Here is a 26,867-nt window from a genome sequence, read left to right as displayed (position 1 = left end):
CATTATAATTATTATGAATAGTAACAAGTTCCAAGATAAAGCTAGGTTTGGTATACTGAAGAGAGATGACTAAAGTGATCAACATAAAATTTCATACACCTGTCTGAATAATGAACAAGTTCCTAGTAAAACTTGTTTATACTAGACAGCTTCTTTATAAAATTATATGAAAGGGTGTATATCTTAACAGCTCATAAAACATTTAAATTAAGCATTAATTCAGGTAAATAATTTAAAACATTAACATGAGACCTATTAATCTTAAGATTATGACTAGAGTTTAATCTGACTTTTTAAATCCCAGTTATACACACGTATCTCTTACAACTAAAATACAGTTCAGAAACTGTCTACGTATTTCAACAGTGACCCTTAATGATTAAACAGGATAACCTGACAATTAACAGGCAGGCTATACTGGATGAGGAGGATGCAATGAAGAAAGGGGAAATTACATACAACCAGAATATCTATCTTACAACTTCCTATAAAGTTTAGTTTACACATCCACTAACCCAGGTCATGTCATTAGTTCAGATTCTCAGGGGTTTCTAAGAAACTTACTAACTTTACTCTATCAAAAAAATTTGTTTTTCTTTCTGTGAAAAAACTGTGAATGACCTTTGTTAGCTAAAAGAACAAGAAAGAAAATGATCATTAATTCATTTTCAAAACTATAAACATGTAAGCAAAACAGTGCCTCTTTTCTTTTTTGGTACTATGGTAAAAGTGATTTGACCAAATTAGTAGTAATGCTGGTTACTGAAATTGCTAGTCAACCATTTAAATAGTTTAGACAGAATAGCCCAAATCTTAAACCACAGGAAATATAATTTGTCCAAGAGTTTCAATTAAGGGAATTCAAGGAGACTGCTGCAATTCTGATTAATTTAAGGGGAACTGTGATAATATAACCTATTTAAATACCGTTAAAGTAACAAGGGAAAGAGGAGCAGAAAATTGCTTTTTCTAGCCTTATTTACAGCACAATCTATTATGGTTCACTCTGATTTTAATGGAAAGAATACTGTAGTATTTATTATTGAAATGTATGATTTCAATATGTACTTTTCGATAATGAAAAGTATCAATGTAGTATTTTGAAAATTGTTCTTACTACTTGTTGTGTTAATTACCCCACAGAAGTGATTTTTGTCTCTTTTCCTATTATAATTATTTTCCAGGAAGGTCAGTAACATTCTGTGAAGGGCATTCAGATGTGTGCATTCAAAACTCCAGTAGCATCTTTACGTAAGTGTGTATACAAGGAACAATTTGAAAACCAAGTACTTACTGCTAAAGTGATTTTGCCTAAAATTTCTTCTGGAATAACATCATCTAATACACTATATACATATTTGTAAAACTTATCAAACGAGGTAGACATGAGTTCCATACAGATCCAACAGTCACCCTATAAAAAAACAAATATCGGTTATTCTTATACATCTTAACATTAAGTACCACCTTTCCTTTACTTAAAATAGAAATACAATGAGAGAAGAAGCAATCTTCTTTTTTTTTTTTTAATTTTTGTTCCTTATTAAAGCGCTGGACAGAATATTCTCCTCATGTTCAAACACAAACTTAGTTGCCCAAGTTTCCCTACTCTTAATTGTAAGGATGGGCACAGTCTTACATAGAAAACCTTTGGACTTTTATAAAAATTTTCAAACTTTGCCATGATTAAATAGAAAAACAGAAAATATGTGGGAAACTGTTCATTCTCACTAACAAAGGAAATAGATTACAGGAATCTTGAGAAACTATATAAACTTCTTAAATTAGTAAAAAAAAAAAAAAATACATAAAGCAAACCCAATGCTTAAAGTCCTTGCTTAAATGCCATCTTCTCAGTGGCCGACATTGAAAATGCCCAATTCAAAATGCACGTCATCCCCCTCTCAGCATCCCCTTAACTGCTCTACTCTGTAGAGCCTTTATCATCTTCTAATATAAAATATAATTTACTTATTTATTATGGTTTTCATTTATCTTCCCTATTAGAACATGCAGTCCACCACGACAGGGGCTCAATAAACATTCCTTAAATGAACAAATGCTGGCTATAATCAAATCAAATCATTCAAAAACTACTGGCAGCATTATACAGTGTTTTAAACCAGTTTGAAGGCAATTTGACAATAAAACAAGAGAAATAAAAGTGCCTATACCCTTTGATAGAGTCATCCCATGACTGGGAATCTAACTTAAACAAACAGCTCGTAAATTACAAAAAGAAAAAACAAAAACAAACTAAAAACCTCTGAACTATCTCACAAGAAGAAATGGTACATTATTAAAAGGATTACCTAAAATTAAATTATTTTGAAAACTATACAGTTCATGAGGTATGCATGAGAAAACACAGGCTATAAGCAGATTCCATGTTTATAATGCTGTAAAAGTATGTGCACATATAAACAAGGACTACGAAGTACCTTGTAAGAGTGAAAAGAGGTATCGGGATGATGACAAAAATTATCTTTAAAAAATTTTGTATATGGTTACTAATTTATGGATCCAGCTATATCTTTACTTTTATTTTTAAAAAATTTATTTATTTATGTATGTATGTATGTATGTATGTATGTATGTATGTATGTATGTATGTATGTATGGCTGTGTTGGGTCTTCGTTTCTGTGCCAGGGCTTTCTCTAGTTGCGGCAAGCGGGGGCCACTCTTCATCGCGGTGCACGGGCCTCTCACTATCACGGCCTCTCTTGTTGCGGAGCACAGGCTCCAGACGCGCAGGCTCAGTAATTGTGGCTCATGGGCCCAGCTGCTCCGCGGCATGTGGGATCCTCCCAGACCAGGACTCGAACCTGTGTCCCCTGCATTAGCAGGCAGATTCTCAACTACAGTAGCACCACCAGGGAAGCCCCCAGCTATATCTTTAGAGATTTTCTACCACTAACCTCCTTCCCCTAACGTCTGACTTGGATTGATCATACAAGAGATCTATGCCCGTTGAAGTAAAATGGCTTGCTCAGAACAGCACTGCTAATTAGCGGTAGAGCCATGAACAGAATCCATTTTCTTAACTCCTTTCTCCTATCAACACCTCCAATGCAAGGACATTTAACTTATATGCAGAGACAGCACATGCTGTGATGACCGCTGAGATGAATAATCCCACTCTTAAAACAGAACCGCCTGCTGCAACATCCATGTAGCTCCATGGCTTCACAGAACGCTGGTTTGTAAAGCATATTTGACAAAGTGAACTTTCACTTATAGTTATTCCAATCTTTATTCTTAGGTCTCTTTTTCTGGGTGCTCTTGCAGAATAACCTTCATAAACGACTAACACTATTAACCCAAAACACACACTTGAATTTACTTCAATCTAAAGACACCATCTCAATAGATTTACTAGAATTTTTTAATTAGAGAAAAGGATAGCACATTTAACTCAGCTGCTTAGAAAAACAGCGAAAAAGGAACTTAACTTCAGTAATATAGCAAAGTGGGACAATCATTGATTAGAGTGTGAAGGCCTGACTTACTCATCCAGGCTCTCCCACTTTCCACTTACATAAGCTTGGGCCCCGTCAACTCCTAACTGTGAAATGGGATTTTGCCCCACAATCTTCGATGCACTATGATAAAGATCAAACGAGTTAACATACATAAAGCACAAAGTAAAGTGCCTGGCGGCTGCTAAAAACTTGAATTAAGAAAATGAGCAGAGAAGGGGAAAGGATAGAAAAATAGGAGAGCAACCAAAAGAGAAGGAAAGACAAAGGAACAAGGGAAATAAAGGTGAGAAGTAAACTGAGGTGAGAAGGGCAGGTACAAAGGAGCAATTAGCTCCAGGGCGTGAAATCTTTGTAGTTTCTAAGGCACATAGCCTAATGTAAATGTATTTCTTCTGGCAGTTCCTTTTGGCCATAACTGAGAATAGACAACAGCAATGAGCTGCGTTTAAAAAAAAAAAAAAGGAATGGTTTGAGCTGCCTCAAAAGCAGTGACAGCAACATTACTTTCATGTTCAAGCAAAAGACAGGACAACCACACAACTGAAATACAAAAATAAAAATTACTGAATACGGATTTACTGAAAAGGAAGGTGGACGATAATGAAACTGAACTACTAAGATCAAGATACGGGTTTCAGAGACAACAACCGGATAAAACCAATAACATAACTTTTATACCAACAGGAATAACTTAGAAAATAAAATGTTTAAAAAGACACCACTCACAGTAGAAAGAAAAAAACACCTAGGAATACATCTAACAAATTAGCCAAGCCACACTAATCAGGAAAAATTAGAGAAGATACAAATTACATCAGGAATGAGAGAGAGAGGGCGGTAACATCACTGTAGATTCTACAGATATTATGATGATAATATAGGGCTACTATGAATAACTTTATACCAATTAATTTGACAGTTTAGATAAAAGGCACAAATTTCTGAAAATAAAATCAAACTACCAAGTATCACTCAGGGAGAAACAGATAACCTGAACAGAACTCTTTGAAAGAAAACTGAACTGCAAAATAATTATGCTGAGTAAAAGATGACAAAAAAAAAAAAGGAGGGGGTACATGCTGTATGATTCCATTTACATAAAATTCTAGAAAAAGCAAACTCATCTACAGTGGCAGAAAGCAGCTCTGCAGTTGCCTAAGGATGGTGACAGCAGAGAGAAAGTGTGTATAACCTACGGGACACAAGGAAACTCGGGAGAGGTGGGTATGTTCATGACCTTGATTATGGTGATAATCCCACAGGTGTGTACATTTGTTCCAACATATCAAATTGTATACTGTAAATATGTGCAGTTGATTGTCAAGTTTACCTCCATAAAGCTGTACTTAAAACTTGCCGGGGCGGGAAAGGAAGGGGAAAGGACAACATGGGCAGAAGTAGGGGTGGAAAGGGAGGAGGTGACTAAATTCGGCTAATAGCACTGCCTTTTACATAACCTGATGAATTCCTATAGTCACAGATTACTCAGAACAGTATTTCCTACACCAGAATTTCCCCAACCTCAAAAGATATCTTAAATAAGGGATTCCTTGCTATTAAATTCTGAAAATGTATATATTAAAATACATTTTAAAAGTGCTTCTGAGTCTCAGTATTGATAACATAAATAGTAGGTCTGGCCTTTATGTAAGCTATAGACTAAAAGTCACTTTCATTATTCAATACTGTCAAGCTCTTTTTTCCCTGTCTACCAAGTCGGAAAATGAATTTAGGAACCTGTGTAATTAAATGTCTTAATAAATTATCTAAATAAAATCCAAGTTGTATTTTGGACTTCTTATCCTCATTTAGTTTCATCCTAGAAAGAAGTATACACATGGTTGGAGACAACAGCAATAAATGAGTTACCAACTTCAGTATTAAATGTTATTTATTCACTGCTCCAAATAAAGTTATGGAACTTTCAGAGGCTCAATATTACCCAATGGCAAGATTAACCTCTACATTGTTGCTGCCAAGAAGAAGAAAAATAACATCTCATGGCTCCGTGACTGTTGGTTGACTGAATCAGACCAAGAGCTGATGTCCTGTGGTCATATAAATTATGTGAAATGAAATACTCTGGAGGCTTTTCACAGGGATGGGAGTTACAAGCATTTGTCTCTCTCACAACAAGTCCTGAATGCGCTCATTCATGTCCAGTCTTTCCTTTCATAAACCCAGAATTCTGTGTCTATTATCAAAACTGAAGGTCATGTCACCAAGAAAAGATCCTTTTCTTTTAAGTGATCTATCTCAAAACTCCTTCCCCAAACCATTATTAAATAAGTGTTTATTATTTTTAACCATTGTAGCTTCAGGAAAGTTACACACTTTGACTATGCATATGCACTCTTCAAGGTGAACTTTCTGCTTCTAAAACTTCATTATTCAGAAAGTACCTATTACTTCTTGCATTCGAAGATCTAAGGGGGGGCGGGGGGTGGCTTGCCTAACTAGGCATTTTGTGACTTTACACAACTTAACTGTATAGCTCCTGAGCCTTCATCTTATCACACTCAAAATCTGCAATGTTTAAAAAGCAGATTATTTCTTAAATGAAGCTCAAGTTCTTTATCCCTGGACCACTTGTGGTATAACAGAAAGAACAGTGAGATTTTTGTCTCTTAAGTCCTGTCCGTGACACTTCTTGGCTGTGTGACTTTTGTCAAATTAGTACTCAAATCTCAGTTTCCTCCCTGGAAAAAGGGGATAATACCACCAACCTCCCCGAGACTGTTGTGAAAGTTAATAAATGTGGAATCTATAGAGCATTCAATAGATGTTAGTGCTTATAGTTGCATATCTCAATTCCAGTCAACCTTCCTGAGATATGAAACTGAATTTTACCCGGCTATTCATAAGAAATCATAACGATCCTGTTCAGATACTATTCCAAGCTTTTTGTTTTGTTTCCAGTAACTTTTCAATCACTCTGCTTTCTTTTCATAAAATCAGACTTCACACTATCTAGCCTGGAGCTATATATTTAAATGTTGCTTAAATGAATTATCAAGTAAATGAACATGAGAAATAAACTGGCATACCTGAGCACTATGGAGGTGAATTAGGGCTGAGATAGAGCCCGTGAGAGTCTACGGAGACAGTGAGCACAGCATGGGAAAGCTGACTGTGGCATCCAGTTAGGAGGGAAAATCTAGTCCATTCCAGATAACTACTGCTCTTCATGAGATGTGAAGAGTAGTGTGGCCAGGGGATTTATGATTATGAAGAAGAAATTCATGGTTTGGGGGGAGAAGGGAGGAGGAGATGGCAAGATTCCTGTGCAACATGAAGAAAGTTCCAGATTCATGATCTTACAAACAGAATAACAGTATATAATACTTCAGTGCAGGATACAGTTACCTGCCTAAATACATGACTGTGTGTGCTGATGTGATGTAATACTATGTGACATGGGGAAGAAAGTTAACAAATTCAACAGATCTGGTCATAAAAATGAACACTCAAGTCAAAAAAGTACAAGGACAGGAGGAGAAAGAAGCTATGTGAGTCTAAAACTAATAGTGATTAATTAGTGATTCAACAAAGGGATGGGCTCTATCATGAAGGAGAACACTTCTGGTTAATAGAGTTATCTATTAAGAGCACAGAAAAATAAATAAATATTTCAGGATTGGGTGAAGAATTAATTGACGAACCTCTAAGGTCTTCTCCAATGATAAGATTTCCTATCTTTCTATTCAGTGTAACATTCAGTCCTGTCTTACAACATAGTATTTTTTAAGTCAATAACGATAACAAAACCCCCAAAACGACACCCTCTGCGATCCAGTCCCAAAAAGAAGGGCAGGGAGGGTGCAGTTTTTCCTCACCAGTTCATAACAAATCCACCAGTACCAGCTCATCCTAACATTTTCAGAATGATAATGGATATTTTTTTAAGAGTATTTAAAACGCTTAAGAGTTCAGTTCAATTCCCATTCACCTAACTAAATATCACAAGTGTGTGATAACTGTCCAGGACACCATAAAGTATCTGATTCACTGACAGCTCCACCTTTACTTCCTGACCCCAACTCACTTCCCTGCTTGAGGGAGTGGGGTGACTGAAAATGAGCAAGTGCACTGACAGGTGCAGGCAGAAGTGATAACCTGTAGCAGGATACGGGAGAGTCAGAGACCAAAAGAGATATATGATCCTGACACCAAGAAACTAAAGTTCTAGTTTCTACATAAAAATCCGGATAGCAGAATTAGATAAAAGAATTTCTACTGCAGCTGTTAATTTCCATGTCTGATGAATTTTATTGAGGATTGTGGGTGGACACGAATAAATGCTTATGCTAAATGCAGATACATTTGATGACAGAAATGAATAAAAGTTTAAAAAAGGGGTGGGGGAGGACTGAGGGAGCTCAAGGACAAAAGAGATAGATCTAAATACAGTAACATATTTAGAAGCCAGATGATTTGTCAGGTTCTTAAAAAACAGAAAATATTTACATATGAGGAAGGAAATATGGAATTCACAATGGCAGCCATAAAATACTTAATTAACTAATATAATTAAAGTATGAAATTCACCCCTTAACCAAAGGAACATGAATGGTAGAAATTAATGTGTAAATTATCATGGCGATATACTAAAATGTTGAGAAATTAATGTATTACTAATGTACGGCATTTAACTGAAGATTAGAATCAAATCCTGCCATCCTCTTACTTATTCCAAGTAGACGTCCACTTGTCAGCTAAGACCCAAGCTTAGGTTTATTCCTACCTCTCTGAAGAGTGCACCATAAAACTGAACAATGTACGGGCAATCACTACTTCGCATCACTACATCCAAATCCATGAGAAGTTGTTTTTGCTCTTTTTCATCCACTGTTGACCGAATTCTCTGGAAAAAAATGACAAAATTTGTCACAAAAACATAAAACAACTTTAGAAACCAAAGAAAAACCACTACCACAAGACTAAAAATTCCAAGCAGACTTCACAAATACTAACCAGACATAAAAATTATCGTCTTCCTTATACTTTACAAGAATAATTTTATCACAGAAAAACAAAATAGCACTTAGAAAAAATTTTTTGGACAAAATAGCACTTAGGTACTCTTTAAGGGACGCAGGGCTTTTTAACCACAAGCACTCACTGATGATGCTGGAAGGAATACCCTGCAGGCAAATATAAAGAAAGTCCTAACGAGCCATCCTCCGAACAGTTTACGTTGAATAATTCTCAGTAGCTTCATACATACTTTTAATCACCATTTCAGAATTGTATGGGATCGGGGCATTCAACGCAAGAACAGCCCTCTTCACGCCCTGGCATCCTTACGCCTTAGCATCCTCCTTCTTTAGAGACGGAAAACAGCCCAGAACAGGTAAAACTGAGAACTAGCGTAGGGGCAGCACACAGACTACCATCCATGTCTCCCAAATCCTGTACTGGTATCTTCCCCCTTCACCACACTTTCTGTATGTTGAAAACAAAAAGTTCTACCTGACTCTCCAACTCGTGAGTCAGAATGCAGGGCAGCATAAACATGTGGAGGAAAATCTAAAAGTGAGGAGACAGAGGGCTGTTTGTCTACTCCTCAGATGACGAGGTCCTCCCCTGTACACTGCAGACCCGGGGTATATCCCCAACCCACCTGTACAACGACGACTTTGCACAATTCTAAAAGACTGCCACAAAAGATAAGGGTCCCCAGCCCTGCCACCCACCCAGGAACTGTACAGAACATGGAGATGTTCAGAGCGACAGCTCCCACTGCACTAGAGACAGGAAAGAATCAAGTTCAGACAGCGTAAAATATTAATAATGAAGTTATAGTTTAATGACAAGGCATGCAAACAGCTCTGTTCTCATAAAAAAGTTCACAATGTCACACCGCGCCACTGTGTACAATACATAGCACATACTTACAAGGCAAGTTAGTATCAAAAAATATACAAAGTGGCACTTTGTCTTCCAAAGACTTCAAGGTATCTGTCCTCAATGTTCTTGAAAGGGTGAAGGCAGTCAATTAAACTCTTGAACCCATTTTACAGAAGAGAAGCCAGAGGCACAGAGAGATACAAAAGATGTATTCCATGCAACACGACAATAAGCAGGTGTATAAGGAATAGAAGTAAGTTCTCTCATTTTCATTTTTCCCCACACTAAATGAGGAATTCCATATATTCCAAATACAAACAAATTTAATTTTGCAACTTAAAATTTACAGCCTGCTAGCTACAGTACTTCATACCAAATAAAATTTACTAGCTGGCATCCATCTTGTACATACTGATTTATTCCAAACTTTCACACTGAATATCCCGCCCAGATAAATAAGAAAAAAATAAGAAGAAGAATGAAAAATAAAAACAAGTAAGACTAGTACTTTTAAAATTAAGAAAATACCCCCCCATCCCATTTCTGTACTTTCATAGTTTGGAGATTAATAATTTTGCTTTTACATCAACATCGGCATAATGTCTGCTCAAAAGGGATAGTTTTAAAAAGTCAAATTAGCCCAGAGATGTAATTTGTATTTGCTCAAAACATGGCACTGAAATTTTTGTAAACATTTTAATTACATTAACTCCTGTTTTAAAAAATATACTTTAAAAGTGTAGCTGTGAAAATATTAATTTGGGAACGCTATTATTTTTAAAAGACTTAATAATCCTATGTATCTAAACTTAAAAGACAAAGAACTGGTAATTAGAGACAAACGGAAGAAAAAGCAAATGATCCTCTGGTTGCGGAAGATTTCTACCTACTAAAGAATTCTCACTATTAATAGATTAAAAATTTTTTTTTCTATTTTTACTATTTTTCCTTATTTACAAGTGTACTAACACACACACTTATAAAACACTATTTTAAAAGATGCCCTCCTTTCTAGTTTATTTTTTGTTTCCCTAAACTGGTTATATGGTTTTCTCAATTTACAATAAACCTCAGTAGTTATCATCAATAACTGACTCTTGGGGACCAATTTCTAAAAACACTGCTGTTGCTACAGAAAGGATACATGTTACTTTGTGAACTGGAGACCTAACTGAAGTCCCAGCATCTAATTGATTTAATAGGATTATTACTAACCATACTGGAGAGAGAGTTCCTGGCACAGCTGTAATCTTTGAGATCTTCAGCATGGTAGGAAAATCTGTCCATCTGTAAAATATTCTTTAATGCCACTGCTAGCACGAAAGAGAACATGGGGGGGGCTGCTGGATGGCCTACTGCTCTAACGATGCCTGTCACCACCTCCTCACGCTTTCTGAACATCTCGTCCAAGTGATGGGCATTGGAGGACTAGCTGCTGGTACTGCATCTCAATTGTTTAAAACTGAGCAAGTACAGCTAGCTCTTAAATACGAAAGTTTTAGGGTCGTATTGCAACATTTATTATATGTGAGGAATTAATAAACTAAGCTAATTCAAAAGGCCTGAAAGACTCAAAGAGGAGATAAACTATAAGCATACATCTCCTACAATAGCAGTAGCTTCAAATTAATGATTTTAATTCAGTAATTCAATAAGTAATTCAAGTTGGAAAACACAAATAATTGATGATTCAAATGACAAAATACTTAGTAATAGAAGTCACTACCAGGAAAGTTTTTCTAATTGAACATCAAAGTAATGTGTATGGAAAAAATTTCTACTATTTGAAATAAGTAAGGCTCGGATTCTCTAACGAAGGGAGCATAATCGCTAAAAATGGAACACATCGCTGAGAACAAACTTCCCTTCCCCTTACAAAGCTGTCCTTAATGAGGGTACTGGAAAATGCAAATGCAAAGGTGAAGCCAATTACACTACTTGAAATTCTCTTGTAATTGAAATGTTCAGAAATCAAATGTGTTGATAAATGCCTTGAATTACAGGAAATTTTCATTTATTGATACCATAAATTTAAAGTTAGATAAGGCTAATGTTTATTTGGGCTTAGTAAACCCTTTTCTTTTTTCTATTTAAGAAAATAGAAAATATTTAAGAAAATCATCTCAAGAACCTTAAGTTTTAAAGAAAAGTTTCACTTTCACCCAAATATCATTAAAATTACTCTTGTTTCTTCATTATGGGGCTATTGAGCTTTTACTTGTCACTGTTTTATTAACCTAGCTTAAGTTATCACATTCTCTCAGGACAAACTAAACTACTTTTTGAAAATCAAGCTACATAGCATTTCCAATAATGAAGTATTTTCAAATTATTACAATTTTACTTTATTTGGAACATAATGTAGAGAAAACACTTTTAAAGCAAAACAAGAATTACTACCCTACTTATATAAGCAGGTTGCTACAGTGAAGAAATTTATATACCTGAAGCTAAAAAAATATTTTTAAAATTGTTGTCCAAATCTGTATACAAAGCTGTTTTATACTCTAATAAAGCTTTAAAAGCAGGTAAATGCCAATAAAAACTGCATGTAGCTACAGATCAGCAACACCAAAATGAGTCTCATTTAAATACACTTAGTAGAGGCAAAGGAAAAAAAAGATAAATTCCTAGTTCCCTGGTTGTATGACTATTAGCGTCATACGTGGTTCTTATCTAATTAAAAAAAAAATTCCAAAGAGCTTCACTTTTCTAAAGCAGCCAATCCAACTAGTGCCATTGGCTGAAGCAGCCACAAATTCAGTTACTAGAACTCTGTAAGGATTAAGCTACAGTTATAGAAAGTTAAGAAGTTCCATAGGACAAGCTAAAAAATTTAAGTTAGAAATTGCCCTCTTGCCCTCTCCTACCTCATGCACAGAACCCGGCAATGCCCACTTTGAGAACAGTCCCAGTCATACAGAAATACCAGGAAGTGGTTGAAAGTTTGCTTTCCTTCTTCCTGTACAATGTGGCATCTTCAAGTCACTGGTAAATTTAAATGTTGACAGCTTATACCTGGCCTCATCTGGAATGCCTCAATTTTTAACAACTTGAATTTAAAGTATAAATACTCCTTTACTGATATGAACAGCTATTTAAACATGGCACAGTTCTAGATGTCCTCTAATTTTTCACTGGGATTTCACACACACTATTCTCCCGCCTTATCTCCAAACCCTGCCAACCCGACCTCTCACGTAATTTGCTGGTACTCATCAAGGATGAATAGTTAGGGACAAAACTAACACCAGTAAGTATGAAGGACTTTCAAGTTGATTAAGACACATTACTAGGATGGAAAGGGACTGGGGGAACTATTAAAACTAAATTCAGTGAAGCACTGGGGTGGAAAGGGCAGAGAGAAAGAAGCCAAGAGGATGGGTGAAAACAGGCAGTACACACTCTTAAGGAAACTGATTTCACCCCTTCTTACTGAGATACTATGACCGCGTTAGTGTCGCTTTCTCGTTTCTCTTCCTTTCCTAAATTTATTTTCAGAGGTCAGGAGTGACGTGGAGAAGGGATAAAGGGAAAGAGTATGATGATGACTCACTCGCTATTATGGGGTAAGGCCAGGATGGCTCAACTGTGGCAAAGAGTAAATGAAAAAAGGCCCACAGGGTAGGTCCTCAGAAGCGGGTCTCCAAGGAGCATTTTGCCTGGGCGCTAAATGAACACCTAGCTGATTCCGGTAGTGTCCTTGCCACCCACTCTGATTCAGAGTTAACCCACATCTCCGTGTCAGAGTTCTCAGAGCTAGCTCAGTTGCTAGAGAAGCCAGGCACACACCAAAGCACTGGGGCCCGCCCTGAAAGGACCCCAGTCTGTGTCTGCCTGTGTCCTATGCAAGAACTCTGAACTCTCACCAAAATCCCAGAGTTGTTCTACCTGCCAACTCAAGCTATAAGGAAAGGTCAGGCCAATGACCAGCTCTATCTGCTGGATAATGTGTGTGTGGAGAAGGCCCTCTGGGTTACCTGATCCCATTCATGTTTAGAGAAGGAGAAAATAGGTCATCACAGACTCGAAAGACTCAGGGTAAAGAAGACTGATAAGTCATACATGTTCTCGATTAAAAACAGTAGTTCCACAATGTGTACGACAGATGTTTCTAGGATCTGGGCGTTCCAGGCAAAAAAGATACACGTCACCTGCAAACGTATCAGGAATCAAAAACCGAGGAGTCCAGGAACTGACTTCAGAAAGACTTGAAAATAGCAACACAGTCAAATAAACTTACAAAATGTCTATCAATTCTAACTGATACTCCATCTGTGTTTTTGTTTTGAAATGGAGAAAATACATGGGGAAAGAGATGTGGGGAACAGAATAAATGGGAAAAGTAATGTGAAAGGGCATGACCACTAGTCCTGGCAGGTACAGTCTCTAAACTCTAAACTCTCACATGACACATTCTTGCCGGGTCTTGGAAGGGCTCAGCTGAGGCTCCAGAGGACAGTGTAACAAGGTGCCCGTGTTCATCTGTGGCTGCTTAGAGTAAGTTAGGAATAAGGTATGAGTATTCAAAAGTGAATGAGGGGTGAGTTCCCCGATCAGAAATTTGGGCACGGACACAACGAAACTCAGCAAGGTGATGTATTCAACAACTATAGAGGAAATCAGTGTATGGCTTTAAAGATTATTCTAGGCATTGACTAAAACAATTTAACACGGAATAAAGTGATGCAAGCTATTAGTATTTGGGCCATTAGGCAAAGTGCTACTTTCAATTTACCGCCAACCAAAATCAGAGCACCAGAAGGTCTTTACCCTTCGGCAAAGCCGTGTGGGATCCGCTATCACCTGCAGGTAGCTCGAACTCAGCTCTCAGTGGCTGTGGCTCATCCCTCGAGCTGAGCGCCTCTCACCATCTAAGGTGACCAACAGTATTTATATTCTCTACTCAAGTAATTGCCAAATATCTCGCCAAAATGGGATGAAAGCTTGCGCAATCACTCACAGGACAAGAATGAGATCAAATGCTCCCTGTGTCGATCAGATGCCCCATAATATGGGGCAATCAACTGTGGAGTTCTTAATAAGCCACGTGATCTAGCCAATCGAATGAGAGCCTAAGACACTGGACTGAGTAGACACTGATAAATATCACCCGTGCAGGAATCCTAGAGCTGGTACCTGGGCAGACACAGCACATGGGATCTCGAGTGGACTCCTCTCCACAGAAAATAAAGAGGGATGGAATGAAGGTTCGACAGCATTTCATTTAAAATCAAACGATGAAGAGAACAAGGATTTCTTAATTGATATAATTGTAATAAACGTATTTCGAAAGTACCCCGTTCCTAGGATCCACAAGCACCAATACTGCCCTGCCAGAAGTGCAGCCTTGTTCACTAAGCAGTCCCTGCCCTTTGGTCAGGGACTCCTCCTAAGGTTAATATGTGAGAGAATAAAACGCAAAGGGGAATCCACTGCCAGTCAGTGGACGACTTCAGATCAACCTAAGTCAGGGAGGTAGGGGATAGGAGAGCAAGGATCGCACTCAGATCCCCAAGGGTCCCCTTGGATTCTTACAAACCTTCAATCCTTACAACAAATGTGCTGCTTTCCCAGCAGAAATGTCCAGAATTCAGTTCTAATACAAAGTTGGAAAACCCCAGAAACCACTGCTGCACATCAGTGAGCTATCACTTTCCTCTGAGCTGCAGGAAACCCTAGGCATTCTTATTTTCCTAATTTCTAAACAAAGATTCTATATTCCACAGATGCAGCAAGACACTTAACCTTAGCTGCTAAAGAGTCTTCTAAACCCATCACATAAGAAAACGTCCACGATATCTTACAATACTATCACTAATAAGGTCAAAGCAGATGGCAACATTAGCCAAAACAAACAGTAAAAAAAAAAAAAAAAAAAAAAAAGGCAAAGTATTTGGAGTGCTGATCACAGATGCAAAACTGTTTTTCATGTCAAAGAGTAACAAATTGTGTGTCTGTTAAATCAATTGTTTTAAATTATGAAAACACATGTTTTTACAAAGGAAGAAAGAAAGGATACTAAATCTTAATTGCAAAACCATCTGAGTCTTTAGAATCAATTTAATGAACTCTCGATTGTATCTCAGTCAAATTAATTAATTAATAGTAGGACCTCCCCTTCTTCTCACTGAGGATACTGAGGCCCAATTAATTCCTTCTACATATCTTGTGCTGTGCATCATCAGAGAACGTGCGAGGTCACTTCCAACAACATACGTGATATCACATCGTGGGAAGACCTGCCCTGAGGACAAAGTTAGTAGGACAAGCTTGATTACGTCTTGACAAGGGTGGTATCATCTTCCGCTTTACTCATGACATCATCCACATGTAAAGAGCACCATGTTAACCTCAGCACTGAAATATTTAACGGCCTAAAGATCACAACTTCGGTACCCATGACAACACAGTGAGATAAGAGAGAAATTTGATATACAAACCATTACAGAGGCCTGGCTATAACATAACAAAGAACGACAGAAAATGTGCCGGAGGTATTGTTCAAATATTGTTCTGGAGGATCCTCATTTAGAGTGAGGTGTGTTAAGACGGGTTTTTCTCCAAATAACTGCATAAGCTGGGATACAGTCCTATGTCACAGTTCAGTCAGGTCAGTCAAGTGAAGGTAGAGGGTTTCAGAAACTAGGTGTCCAGGATGTTCAGAAACAAACATGGTTGATTAAAGTTCACCGAGAGCAACCATTTCCAAACTGTCCACGTGGATCCCAGAGGTTCCTCAGCACTCATGCCCCAAGGGCTTCCGATGTGGGTGGGCACCTCCTATCCATCACATCAACCAGAACAGCACTGATTTTGTCTACTTTATTTATTGGGGTCTACATACAATTCTATTAACAGAAAGAATCCACTAGGAGCAACAGCAAAAGAAACACACGCAGACTAGGAGTTCCAATCCCCACTACACCAGGGACGGGGGGCAGGCCTGCCACAGCCTTGGGATCTGTCCACTCCTGGAAGGGCACCACTTACGCTTTTCATTGCGATGCCACAACATTCAAGCAACATTAGCAACATAAAATAATATGGGCAATCAACTGTGGATTTCTTAATAAGCCGTGTGATCTAGCCAATCGAATGAGAGCCTAAGACACTGGACTCCAGTCTCAATTCAAAACAAGATAGCCATGACTTCTGCATCCCACAAGTGACCTGGATAATCAAATGCTAGCGCTGTGGACCTTTGAAACTCAACAAAACTGCCTAACAAAGTTCTCTATACCATCAGAAAGAAGCTTTTCCAATTAGGGCCACGCCTGTCAAGTCTCATTCCACTGCCCTCAGAACACTGGGCAAGACCAACGCTTGAGACTCAAATGACCCTCCTCCAACAGCGCTCACGGTCCCCACGCCAGCTATTCAGCACTGAACTTCCGACAGAAACGGCGAGGTCCCCACTGCGCAGCTGCCTCCCGACCCTCGCAGCCCCACCTGCACAGGAGGCCCACCCAGTGAGCAGGGGAAAGCCCCACGCTGCTCTGCTCGGGGAGGGCTGGGCTGTGGGTGCTGATACTCCCGGGCGGAGGGCTCTGGTCCTTCCCACCAGGCAGCGGGGTAACCTGGGTCTCAGCTCAAGCACACTGACGTCAAGACCCAAATACCAAGGAGAGGCAAGAATGCAGGAATCGAGATCGGGCTAGCAGCCCAGGATCAGGAAAAGTTAAACCAGCGCAGCAGGAGAGTTGGAAGAGTAGAGGAAGAGCACTGAGGGTGGAAGGAGTAACACATGTCAGGCAGATGGCCAAGAAAGGGAAACACCTGAAACCCTTAAATATGAGGTCACAAACTGCAAAGAGCCGACTGCTTTCCCGATTAACTCAGGGAACTTCTCAATTAGAAGACTCAAAGCTCATCATAGTGACCAGCAGTGACAACCTTCACACCTTCCTACCCCATCTAGAGGCCCAGCATCAGCTCCACTCTCCAGTGAGATGAGACCTTTACTCCCACGTTCACCCTCCAAATAACAGTTCCACTGCCTTCTGTCTTTAGCAACAGCAATTTCATTCCTTTCTATTCCCTCCCATTTTCATTCTTTCCTACTCTCCCCTGTTTTTCTCTCATAGCCTACAAACAAGAACAGGGCACGATCCTTCAAGAAGTCAATCCGGACCTAATTAACAACCGGGGGGCGGCAGTGCAGGCCTGCAGGAGGTCACTCCTCCCTCTGGTAGCAATCTGCCTTTGCCGTCCCACTCAATTCCAGCCATGGGCCCGAACCGTGGCACTGCAGCTACCCTTCCTAACTCTTTACTCCTGTGTCCCTGGATTGTTCTGAGTGGATTCTGACCATCTGTGGACTAACTCTGCGGGGGGTTTCTCCCAGATTCGAATTTCTCTAACCCTAGCCCGGAAACCTAATCCTGACTGCTTCTTCAAACACTTGGTCTGAATTCTGGGCTCTTCCCAGAATTGGTTGCAATAACCAGCCCTGCCAGAGAGCTAAGCAGAGCTCAGCTAAGCCCTACTTCACCTTAGAGGATGGTGACCGTGCGTGTCTAATCTTTGCATTCAGTGGTTATTCCACCATTGTGCAAAATGGGGCGTGAAATAAATGTTATTTGCAGAGGATACTGATCCAAGCCTGAAGTACCAGCTGGCGTCAAAGGACGTCCCTCCTGAGCTTTAAAAGACCCTGCGGCAATGATGGCTTTGCCCTCAGCAGTCCCGTGACTCAGTCGCTCAGGCAGAGTTAGACAAAATAGTACAAGACAAACTACTCACAGAAGAGTAAAACCGGCTTACCCAAGCGTGTGCAATTAAAAATGAAGGATTCAAATTTCCCACATCCTAGGTCTAACACAGAACCTCCCTGGCAGCTTGGGGAACTGTGCTCAGGCCAAAGGTCAAGAAACTATCGTAAGTATAACTCTTACATATATTGTGTGTTATGTTGCTGAATCTGATTTATGATATCATAACTGATTTTTAGATTAATTATCTCTTGGAGATAATTATTTCCTGTAACTAGGAGCTCATTTTTTCAAACATTTCTTATATGTGGCAAAATAAATTTGGGGAAGGGCTCCCTCAAAACTAATAATGAGGAATAAATGATAATTTTTAAAAATCAGGTTAATACCACAGTTCACTTTGGTACAGATACTGCAAGTAAATCTTACGATAATTTCCAGGATAAGCTTAATGTCTGATAAAGAAATCCTTCTACGGAACAGGATAGAAAGCCCAGAGATAAACCCACGCACATATGGTCACCTTATCTCTGATAAAAGAGGCAAGAATATACAACGGAGAAAAGACAGCCTCTTCAATAAGTGGTGCTGGGAAAACTGGACAGCTACACGTAAAAGAATGAAATTAGAACACTTCCTAACACCACATACAGAAATAAACTCAAAATGGATTAAAGACGTAAATGTAAAGCCAGACACTATAAAACTCTTCGAGGAAAACAGGCAGAACACTCTATGACATAAATCACAGCAAGATCCTTTTTGACCCACCTCCTAGAGAAATGGAAATAAAAATAAAAAGTAAACAAATGGGACCTAAATGAAACTTAAAAGCTTTTGCACAGCAAAGCAAACCATAAACAAGACGAAAAGACAACCCTCAGAATGGGAGAAAATATTTGCAGACAAAGCAACTGACAAGGGATCAATCTCCAAAATATACAAGCAGCTCACACTCAATATCAAAAAAACAAACAACCCAACCCAAAAATGGGTGGAAGATCTAAATAGACATTTCTCCAAAGAAGATATACAGATTGCCAACAAACACATGAAAGGATGCCTAACATCACTAATCATTAGAGAAATGCAAATCAAAACCACAATGAGGTATCACCTCACACTGGTCAGAATGGCCATCATCAAAAAATCTACAAACAAGGGACTTCCCTGGTGGCACAATGGTTAAGAATCCGCCTGCCAATGCAGGAGACACGAGTTCGAGCACTGGCCCAGGAAGATCCCACATGCTGCAGAGCAACTGAGCCCGTGCGCCACAACTACTGAGCCTGCGCTCTAGAGCCCACGAGCCACAACTACTGAGGCTGTGTGCCACAACTACTGAAGCCCACGTACCTAGAGCCCGTGCTCCGCAACAAGAGAAGCCACCGCAGTGAGAGGCCCGTGCACCACAATGGAGAGTAGACGCCGCTCACCGCAACTAGAGAAAGCCCGTGTGCAGCAACAAAGACCCAACACAACCAAAAATAAATATAAAATAATAAATTTATTTTAAAAAAATCTATAAACAATAAATGCTGGAGAGGGTGTGGAGAAAAGGGAACCCTCTTGCACTGTTGGTGGGAATGTAAATTGATACACCCACTATGGAGAACAGTATGGAGGTTCCTTAAAAAACTAAAAATAGAACTACCATATGACCCAGCAATCCCACTACTGGGCATATATCCTAAGAAAACCATAATTCAAAGAGAGTCATGTACCACAGTGTTCACTGCAGCACTGTTTACAACAGCCAGGACATGGAAGCAACCTAAGTGTCCATCGACAGATGAATGGATAAAGAAGACGTGGCACATATATACAATGGAGTATTACTCAGCCATAAAAAGAAACGAAATTGAGTTATTTGTAGTGAGGTGGATGGACCTAGAGTCTGTCATACAGAGTGAAGTAAGTCAGAAAGAGAAAAACAAATACCGTATGCTAACACATATATATGGAATCTAAAAAAAAAAAAATTAGTTCTGAAGGACCTAGGGGCAGGACAGGAATAAAGACACAGACGTAGAGAATGGATTTGAGGACACAGGGAGGGGGAAGAGTATGCTGGGACAAAGTGAGAGAGTAGCACTGACATGTATACACTACCAAATGTAAAATAGACAGCTAGTGGGAAGCAGCTGCATTCCACAGGGAGATCAGCTCGGTGCTGTGTGACCACCTAGAGGGGTGGGATAGGGAGGGAGGGTGGGAGGGAGACGCAAGAGGGAGGAGATATGGGGATATGTGTATATGTATAGCTGATTCACTTTGTTATAAAGCAGAAAGTAACACAACATTGTAAAGCAATTATACTCCAATAAAGATGTTAAAAAAAAAAAGAAATCCTTCTGTATTAAGTGCATAATAAGACACTTAGTATACAGCTACCTCTAGTGAGTTTCTCATTTCACCAACACCAAGGAATATTTACAGGAGTGTGAACCACTGTCTCACAGTTCCTTTAAATCTCCCCAGTCCTTATCTCAGAGATAAACCCAGTGCATGCTCAGGAATAGAGCCATCTACGTGTAAAATGTCAGATCTAACTCCTCAATCGTACAATGCCTCTGTGTATCTGCACTCCTCAGTCTGGTCTGTGTGCCCAAGTGAAGAGTGAATAAACTCTCGGTATGATGAAGGGCTAAGTTTTTTCAAAGAGACCAACAATAATACGTTTTAAATTTGTAGTAGATGGCATATACTAGTCATCAAATTGGTATCCAATTTTAATATATATTAATGCACAAACACTCTTCCAGTATTATACGAACTCATGAAATCCAATCCTTACACCCCATCAATATGTTGACTGGAATGTCAGATTACCAAGTTCAGTGAGAGTGTGGCCATATCTCATGTTTTCCTTTTTCATTTTAAATTGCCCTCCCACCACTCCCATGCTAAACTATCATGCTTGCTCAAGAATTCAAGGTGACAAAGATAGACAGCATCACCTGATGAGTACAGACGTGACAGTTATCAGTCTGCGGGTCCCATCACCACCTGAGGAGTACTTCTTAAGAACTGGAGTTTTTAATAGCATTCCAACAGGGGATCTCAAAATAAGGTCAGATTACAAATGGCAGACAACAATTTCCTGTTTTCACTCTTAAATTCTTTCAAAATTTGACTAAGCATTATACAGTTGAAATGTTAGCAAATTAAGAAAAACTTTAACATCCAAATGAAGGAACTTCTTTATTTACCTTTAAAACCTATTAACCATGATTAAAGTCTATCCAGATTACCAAAACAGCTCATGATGCTGATCAACATAGTAAAGCACACATAGCACAGACTGAAAAAAGCAGGACATAATTATTTAAAAAGTACCTTCCCTGGTATCTGGGAGAAAAGTTTAGGACTTTAGTTATGTAGGATAGCTTTCCCTTAAGCCCCAGCCAAGTAAAAGTGAGCGTCATGCACAGACAGTACATAAGGGCAATGCAACACTCATGCAGAAAAGTCTAAATAAAATGACTTTCTTTCCACTCACACTACAGCTCACAACATAAAAAGAATTTTACATTCCAAGAAAAACAACATTTTATTTCAACAGGTAATCCAAGGCAGAGGTCTTAGCCTGGGCATCTTTAGAGGTCTGTGGTTATATGCAAAATTTTGTATATGTATGCATCTTCCCAAGAAAAAAGCCTACAGTTGTCACCACATTGTAAAAGAAATACGACCAAAAACAGGTTAGGAACCCATAGAGAGAATCCTAAGGTTTCTCCCCACCATTAATTTTTCATAAGTTTTATATAACCCAGCAAAGAGAAATGCTCAACAGTGAAGGAGGCTAAAACAGAGTAACATTTTGCTCACAATAAACTTCAACACAGGCAGCATTTTATATTAATGTGACACAAATCCACTCCCAAAAGTCAAGTAGGAAACAGGTCACTCCTCTCATCAAGCCATTTTGATAAACTCTCAAAACAGGGAGGGGACTAACAGGAAGATGATTAGCTTAGACTGTCGGCAAACCCATTCTCAGTTCTTGCAAACTGGGAAAGTATTTGTTCCCATAAAAATTTTAAGTTCGATGAGAGTGTGGCCGTATCTCATTTTTTCCTTTTAAACTGCCCCCCTCCCCCCATCGCTGACTTTCCTGAAATATCTTACACAGAGCAAATATTTGTTAAACATCTGAACAAACACATGAACAAGTTACAATGACGTGGGCCCTCTGGGAGTCAGACGGAAACCATGAGTTCCTCACAGGTACCAACATAAGCCTGCCAGGTACAGTCTAGCGGCCAATCTCCACTTCTGGCCATTCTTGATGTTTTTGCTTTAAATGAACATATTCAGTGGCACGACACTCACAGTAATGACAGACTGGGACAGCAGTATCACAAAGTGTGCGTTTCAGTACAACCTTGGAGCCAGGGCACAGGGCGGTACTGAGCGGAGGTGAAAGGAACAGAGAGAAGCCGAGCCGGTCAGGACCGAGTAAGGTTGAGGTTAGTGGCAACAGCATGTGCGTGGTTTCCGGGAAACCGTCAGCGAGCCTGCTGTTAGCCCTAGCCCCGCACCCTGCCCAACCCAGTGCGCCGCCTCTTCGTCCAGCTCTGGCGCGGCGCGGCGCGGCACTGCCCGGCCCCCAGGGTGCGGCCGCCCCACCGGAACTCACCTTGGCAGCCAGCGGGAGGGCCTGAAGTTTAAAACACGTTAAAGAATCATGCCGCAAGTGCAGGGGACATGCACATCTCGCGACTCATGTTTCCCGAGAGGCAGGAAACATGCCACCGGTAGGACAACCTCTATACAAAACACCCTCAAAAGAATTCGGAGAAACCATTTTAGGAACACCCATATTTACCACACCAGTAAGGACAGAGCAGTAGTAGTACTACTGCACCAAGAAATTGCACCGAGTGGACTAAAGTACCAAAAGTAATCATGGGTGTCACCTACTTTCACTGCCATTATCTGCCCACTCGGTTTGTGGACCATTTTGTTGACAGAACCATAAGCTCCTCGTCCAATTTCTCCAAGGTCTTTCAAGTCCTCTGCAGTGAAATCCCAGTGCTGCTCAGGGGAGATCTTCAGTTTTCCTGACGATTCAATGCTGTGTGTTCTCAGTCTCTCTCTGTTAAAATATTGGGAAGCAATTTTTCCACATTTTAAATAGGTTTTGACTTTTTTTCTTTTAGCTAGCACTGATTAATGCGTGGGAAAATTTGTTTTCTCATCAGTTACTAAAACAGTCTGCGCTCCGGGTTTCTGGGGATTTTTTCTGTTCGTTTGTGTCATCTTGGTTTTTTACACACTGAGTTAATTAAGAAAGGCCTAAATTTAGGCAGTCAATAAACTTAGCTTTTATGGGATTCATAAAACCAAATTTCCATTTACTGAAGAAACTAATACTGCAGACCAGTTTCATTTCCAAATATGAGATCTTTTCCGAACTTTGCAAAACTGCATTATCAAATGCAGAATCCCAGGTGCTACGAACCTCACTTCCAAAAAGTCCTTACCCTACCTTACCCAACATTAATCATTCCAGGTCCTCAATCCTTAATACAGCTGTTCACAAACTCTGCTGCTCATCAGAATCATCTGTGGAGATTTATTAAATCCCAATGCCCAGGTATCATCATATAGCTATTGTATCAGAATATGTGGGGATAGGGGTCAAAAAACAGTATATTTAAAGATACCCAGATGATTCTAGCGAAGTTTGGGAATGAGCACCTTAGGATACTGCCCTATTCATGTTAAAGCCATGCTGAGGTGGGAGAACAGTTAAACAACTAGCCAGCTGGCTCTAAGAGGAAAACTACCATGTGCTATTCAAAATTGAGCCTCTCAGCCCTTGATCAACAGATAGAGCAATGGGGTGAAAAAAGAATGATTTATGGACAGAAGCGCTCACTTGTTACACATTTTCTTTAAATAAAAAAATCATCTCCAAAATGCCAGCACGGAGATCAAAGTATTAACTTCTAACCATACTTTGTAAAAAAGCAAATCCAATGAAAAATGTAAAATCAATCTCGTTTGTGTCTGTCTTTCTCTCACACACATACCAATGTGTAGGGATGAACTGTATCAAACCAGAGAGTGCAACAGACATAAAGAAAAAGATTCCATTGAATATCATCTACATTTCTTCAATTTCATATTAAATGATCAGAATCTCTTTTAAAATCTGATCTAATGATACAAGCAAGAACATGATTGGTTATCTATTTCTTCTTCCAAAATGTAGGAAATGTTTTCTCAGATTAGTAGAACTGTTTTTTGTAGTTACTTTTAAGGTTCTCATATATTTAGAATTTTAAAATCACTCCTTCAGAATAATCATTTACACTAGTATTGATATTAATAATAACCAAGAGTCAAGGTTAGAGTTAAAAAGTTACTACGCTTTGTCTAAATAACAACTTAGTGAACCAGCATTCCAAATGCCAGATTCTCAAATCATCACTTTAATAAGTCATAACACCAGCTTTCATTCATACAAGTTCTTTACAGTTTACAAAATACTTTCACCAATATTATATATACCCTAGCATCTAGAGTCAAAGGAAGCCCAGAAAGCAGTGGCCTAAGTGACCATTCAGGTATGGAGGTGAAGCTTGAACTGGCTAAGATGGAAATCAGATCTAGGCAAGCAGATGAAGCCCAGTTGACTTATTTTCTCAGTAATCTTCTTCATGAAGTAGACAGGTTAAGCCAGGAAATATTCTAACATAAAGAAGTTCCATGAATAATGACTATTGTTCTATGATCACTGGCAAGAAAACACCATCTTTATGGCTCAATTTAATCACTGGTGAAATATACAGCACTAGCCTACTGCTGAGGGTAGTGGCAGACAGGCTCTAAGGTGTTGCCCATGACCTCCACTTTCCTGGCACCCACATCTTTGCATAAGCTCCTCTGTTTGAATATGGATGGGACCTGCGACTTGCTTCTAGCCAACAGAATATGGCAAAGGCTATCGGCACTCATGATTACATTGTGTAATATAACATTTGTTGCTAGCATTCCTGAGAAATGAAATGAAATGAATATTTCATTACTACATAAAGCCAGAGAAAAACAAGTTATAATATTGTCTATCACACTGAAGATCAAATTTTAGAATTATGAAATATCTCTGCTAATAGTTTAGCTTACTATAGGCCTGCTGCATGGTTTCTGGATAAGATTCTTTTTTCTTTTTGAAAGTGAACAGATTGACAGATAAGGGATGTGAGTTATCTTCTTAGGCTAACGAAAATGTTCAAAAATTGAGTAAGGTGACAGATGTACAACTCTGAATATACTAAAAGCAGTAGGATTATACAGTTTAAATGGGTGAGCTGTATGGTGTATGAATGATATCTCAATACAGTTGCAAAAGAAAAAGATGAACAGGAGAATGTGATTACTACCCAGAGTTCCATTTTCTCACTTAGACAGGAAAAGAGTTGTGAAAACCATGGAAAAACATGCTACGGTTATGCCATCACCAAGGCATGTTCATAGCATCTTCATTCATACTGGACTGGCGATCTTTCCAATCAAACTGAGTCAATTTTTACAGCTACTGTTATAAGAGTTAGTCCAACCATGATTGCTTCCAAAGAAGAACTGTACGTAGATAAAGCACTGTAGTGACCAGATTTGGAAGCCTGACCTGAACCTTTACCATGAAACTCTAGCAGTCAACCACTGAGGCAACTGTACCAAGTGGCCAAAACCCTAGTTATAGTTCTTTAACTTTAAGCAAATCTATCAAACAAGATTTAAGTGTTACTTCTACTAGACAGTATCAGAAATTCCCAGTCATTTCATTATTAATTTCTTACCTGGAAATTAGTCTGACTCAACTCCACAAACCTGTAAGTCATCCTCAATGCCTTTGCCTATCAGTAAACAAGTTATTTACTCTTATATTCCTTCTAAAATAGGTTAAGTGCTCTACATGGGCAATACTTAACCAGGACACCCCTCCAATGTTTTTGTTGGGTCCACTCAAGAAACAAGCAAAGGACTGAGGTTCCAAACCTCAAATTAACCCAAGTCTCAGAAAGGAATACAATCCCAGCCCCCTATCTAGCCCTCTACATAGGAAAGTCCAGTAGAAAAAAGTCCATAGAAAAATCAGTAATATTCTCCTCTGGATTTAGAGGTCTTTAATATGAAAACAAGTTTTAGTAGTCTTTGTTGTATTAGGACTTGTAATTAGATTATCAAATGATACACATTCCAGGTAAAAAATCAGCTACACACTTACATTTTTTTAATGCCTTACAGATCACAAATCTGAATTAAACATGCAATGTATCTCTTGAATACAGCATTTCAAACAGTATATATTTTTGGATAGATATTAACAGCACCAGGGAAGCTGTTTAGATATAGACTGATGTTACCATTAATATATTTTCTCCTATATAAAGGTTAGTAGAATTTTAGTGGTAATAATAGACTCTGGTGAAATCTACAGACACCAACACAAAGGATTAAAACGTAAAAAAAAAAAAAAATCAATCAACCTTATCAATTTGAATCAAATTTGGAAAATCAATTCATGGACATACCATACCTTACCAACAGATACTCAACAGCTACTATAAACAGATTGGGTGTATGTCCCATGTGGTCAGTATCTTCATGTTCCTTTTCAAAAGACAATATTCCCTGGCTTTATAAAAAGATGCCATATGAATGACTGGAAAATATCAAAGATTTCAGGGCTTACCTCTCCCAGTTGTCTAAGGGAACACTTATTCCTCCCATGCCTCACTGTTCCATGCAGAGGGATCTGGTCTCTCACCTGAGGCCTTACTGACTGATCAGTGAATATAGAGAAGA

The 26,867-nt window shown here is 39.0% G+C and overlaps 1 protein-coding gene across 5 annotated transcripts in view; it reads right to left on the bottom strand.

The window, feature by feature from the left end:
- Positions 1-26,867, bottom strand: part of MAP2K4 (mitogen-activated protein kinase kinase 4) — a 104,153-nt gene that overhangs the window by 22,814 nt on the left and 54,472 nt on the right. For all 5 annotated transcript variants that reach the window (XM_082373329.1, XM_082373333.1, XM_082373330.1 and 2 more), the window contains 3 exons: positions 22,974-23,148; positions 8,228-8,347; positions 1,295-1,414 (listed from right to left, as the gene is read on the bottom strand). In XM_082373329.1, the coding sequence (XP_082229455.1) occupies positions 1,295-1,414; positions 8,228-8,347; positions 22,974-23,148 (415 nt within the window). The remainder of the gene's footprint in view (positions 1-1,294; positions 1,415-8,227; positions 8,348-22,973; positions 23,149-26,867) is intronic.

The sequence above is a fragment of the Balaenoptera borealis genome (assembly GCF_965194805.1).
Source record: "Balaenoptera borealis genome assembly, chromosome: 20".
NCBI classification, from domain to species: Eukaryota; Metazoa; Chordata; class Mammalia; order Artiodactyla; family Balaenopteridae; genus Balaenoptera; species Balaenoptera borealis.
This window is presented reverse-complemented; position numbering and strand designations above follow the sequence as displayed.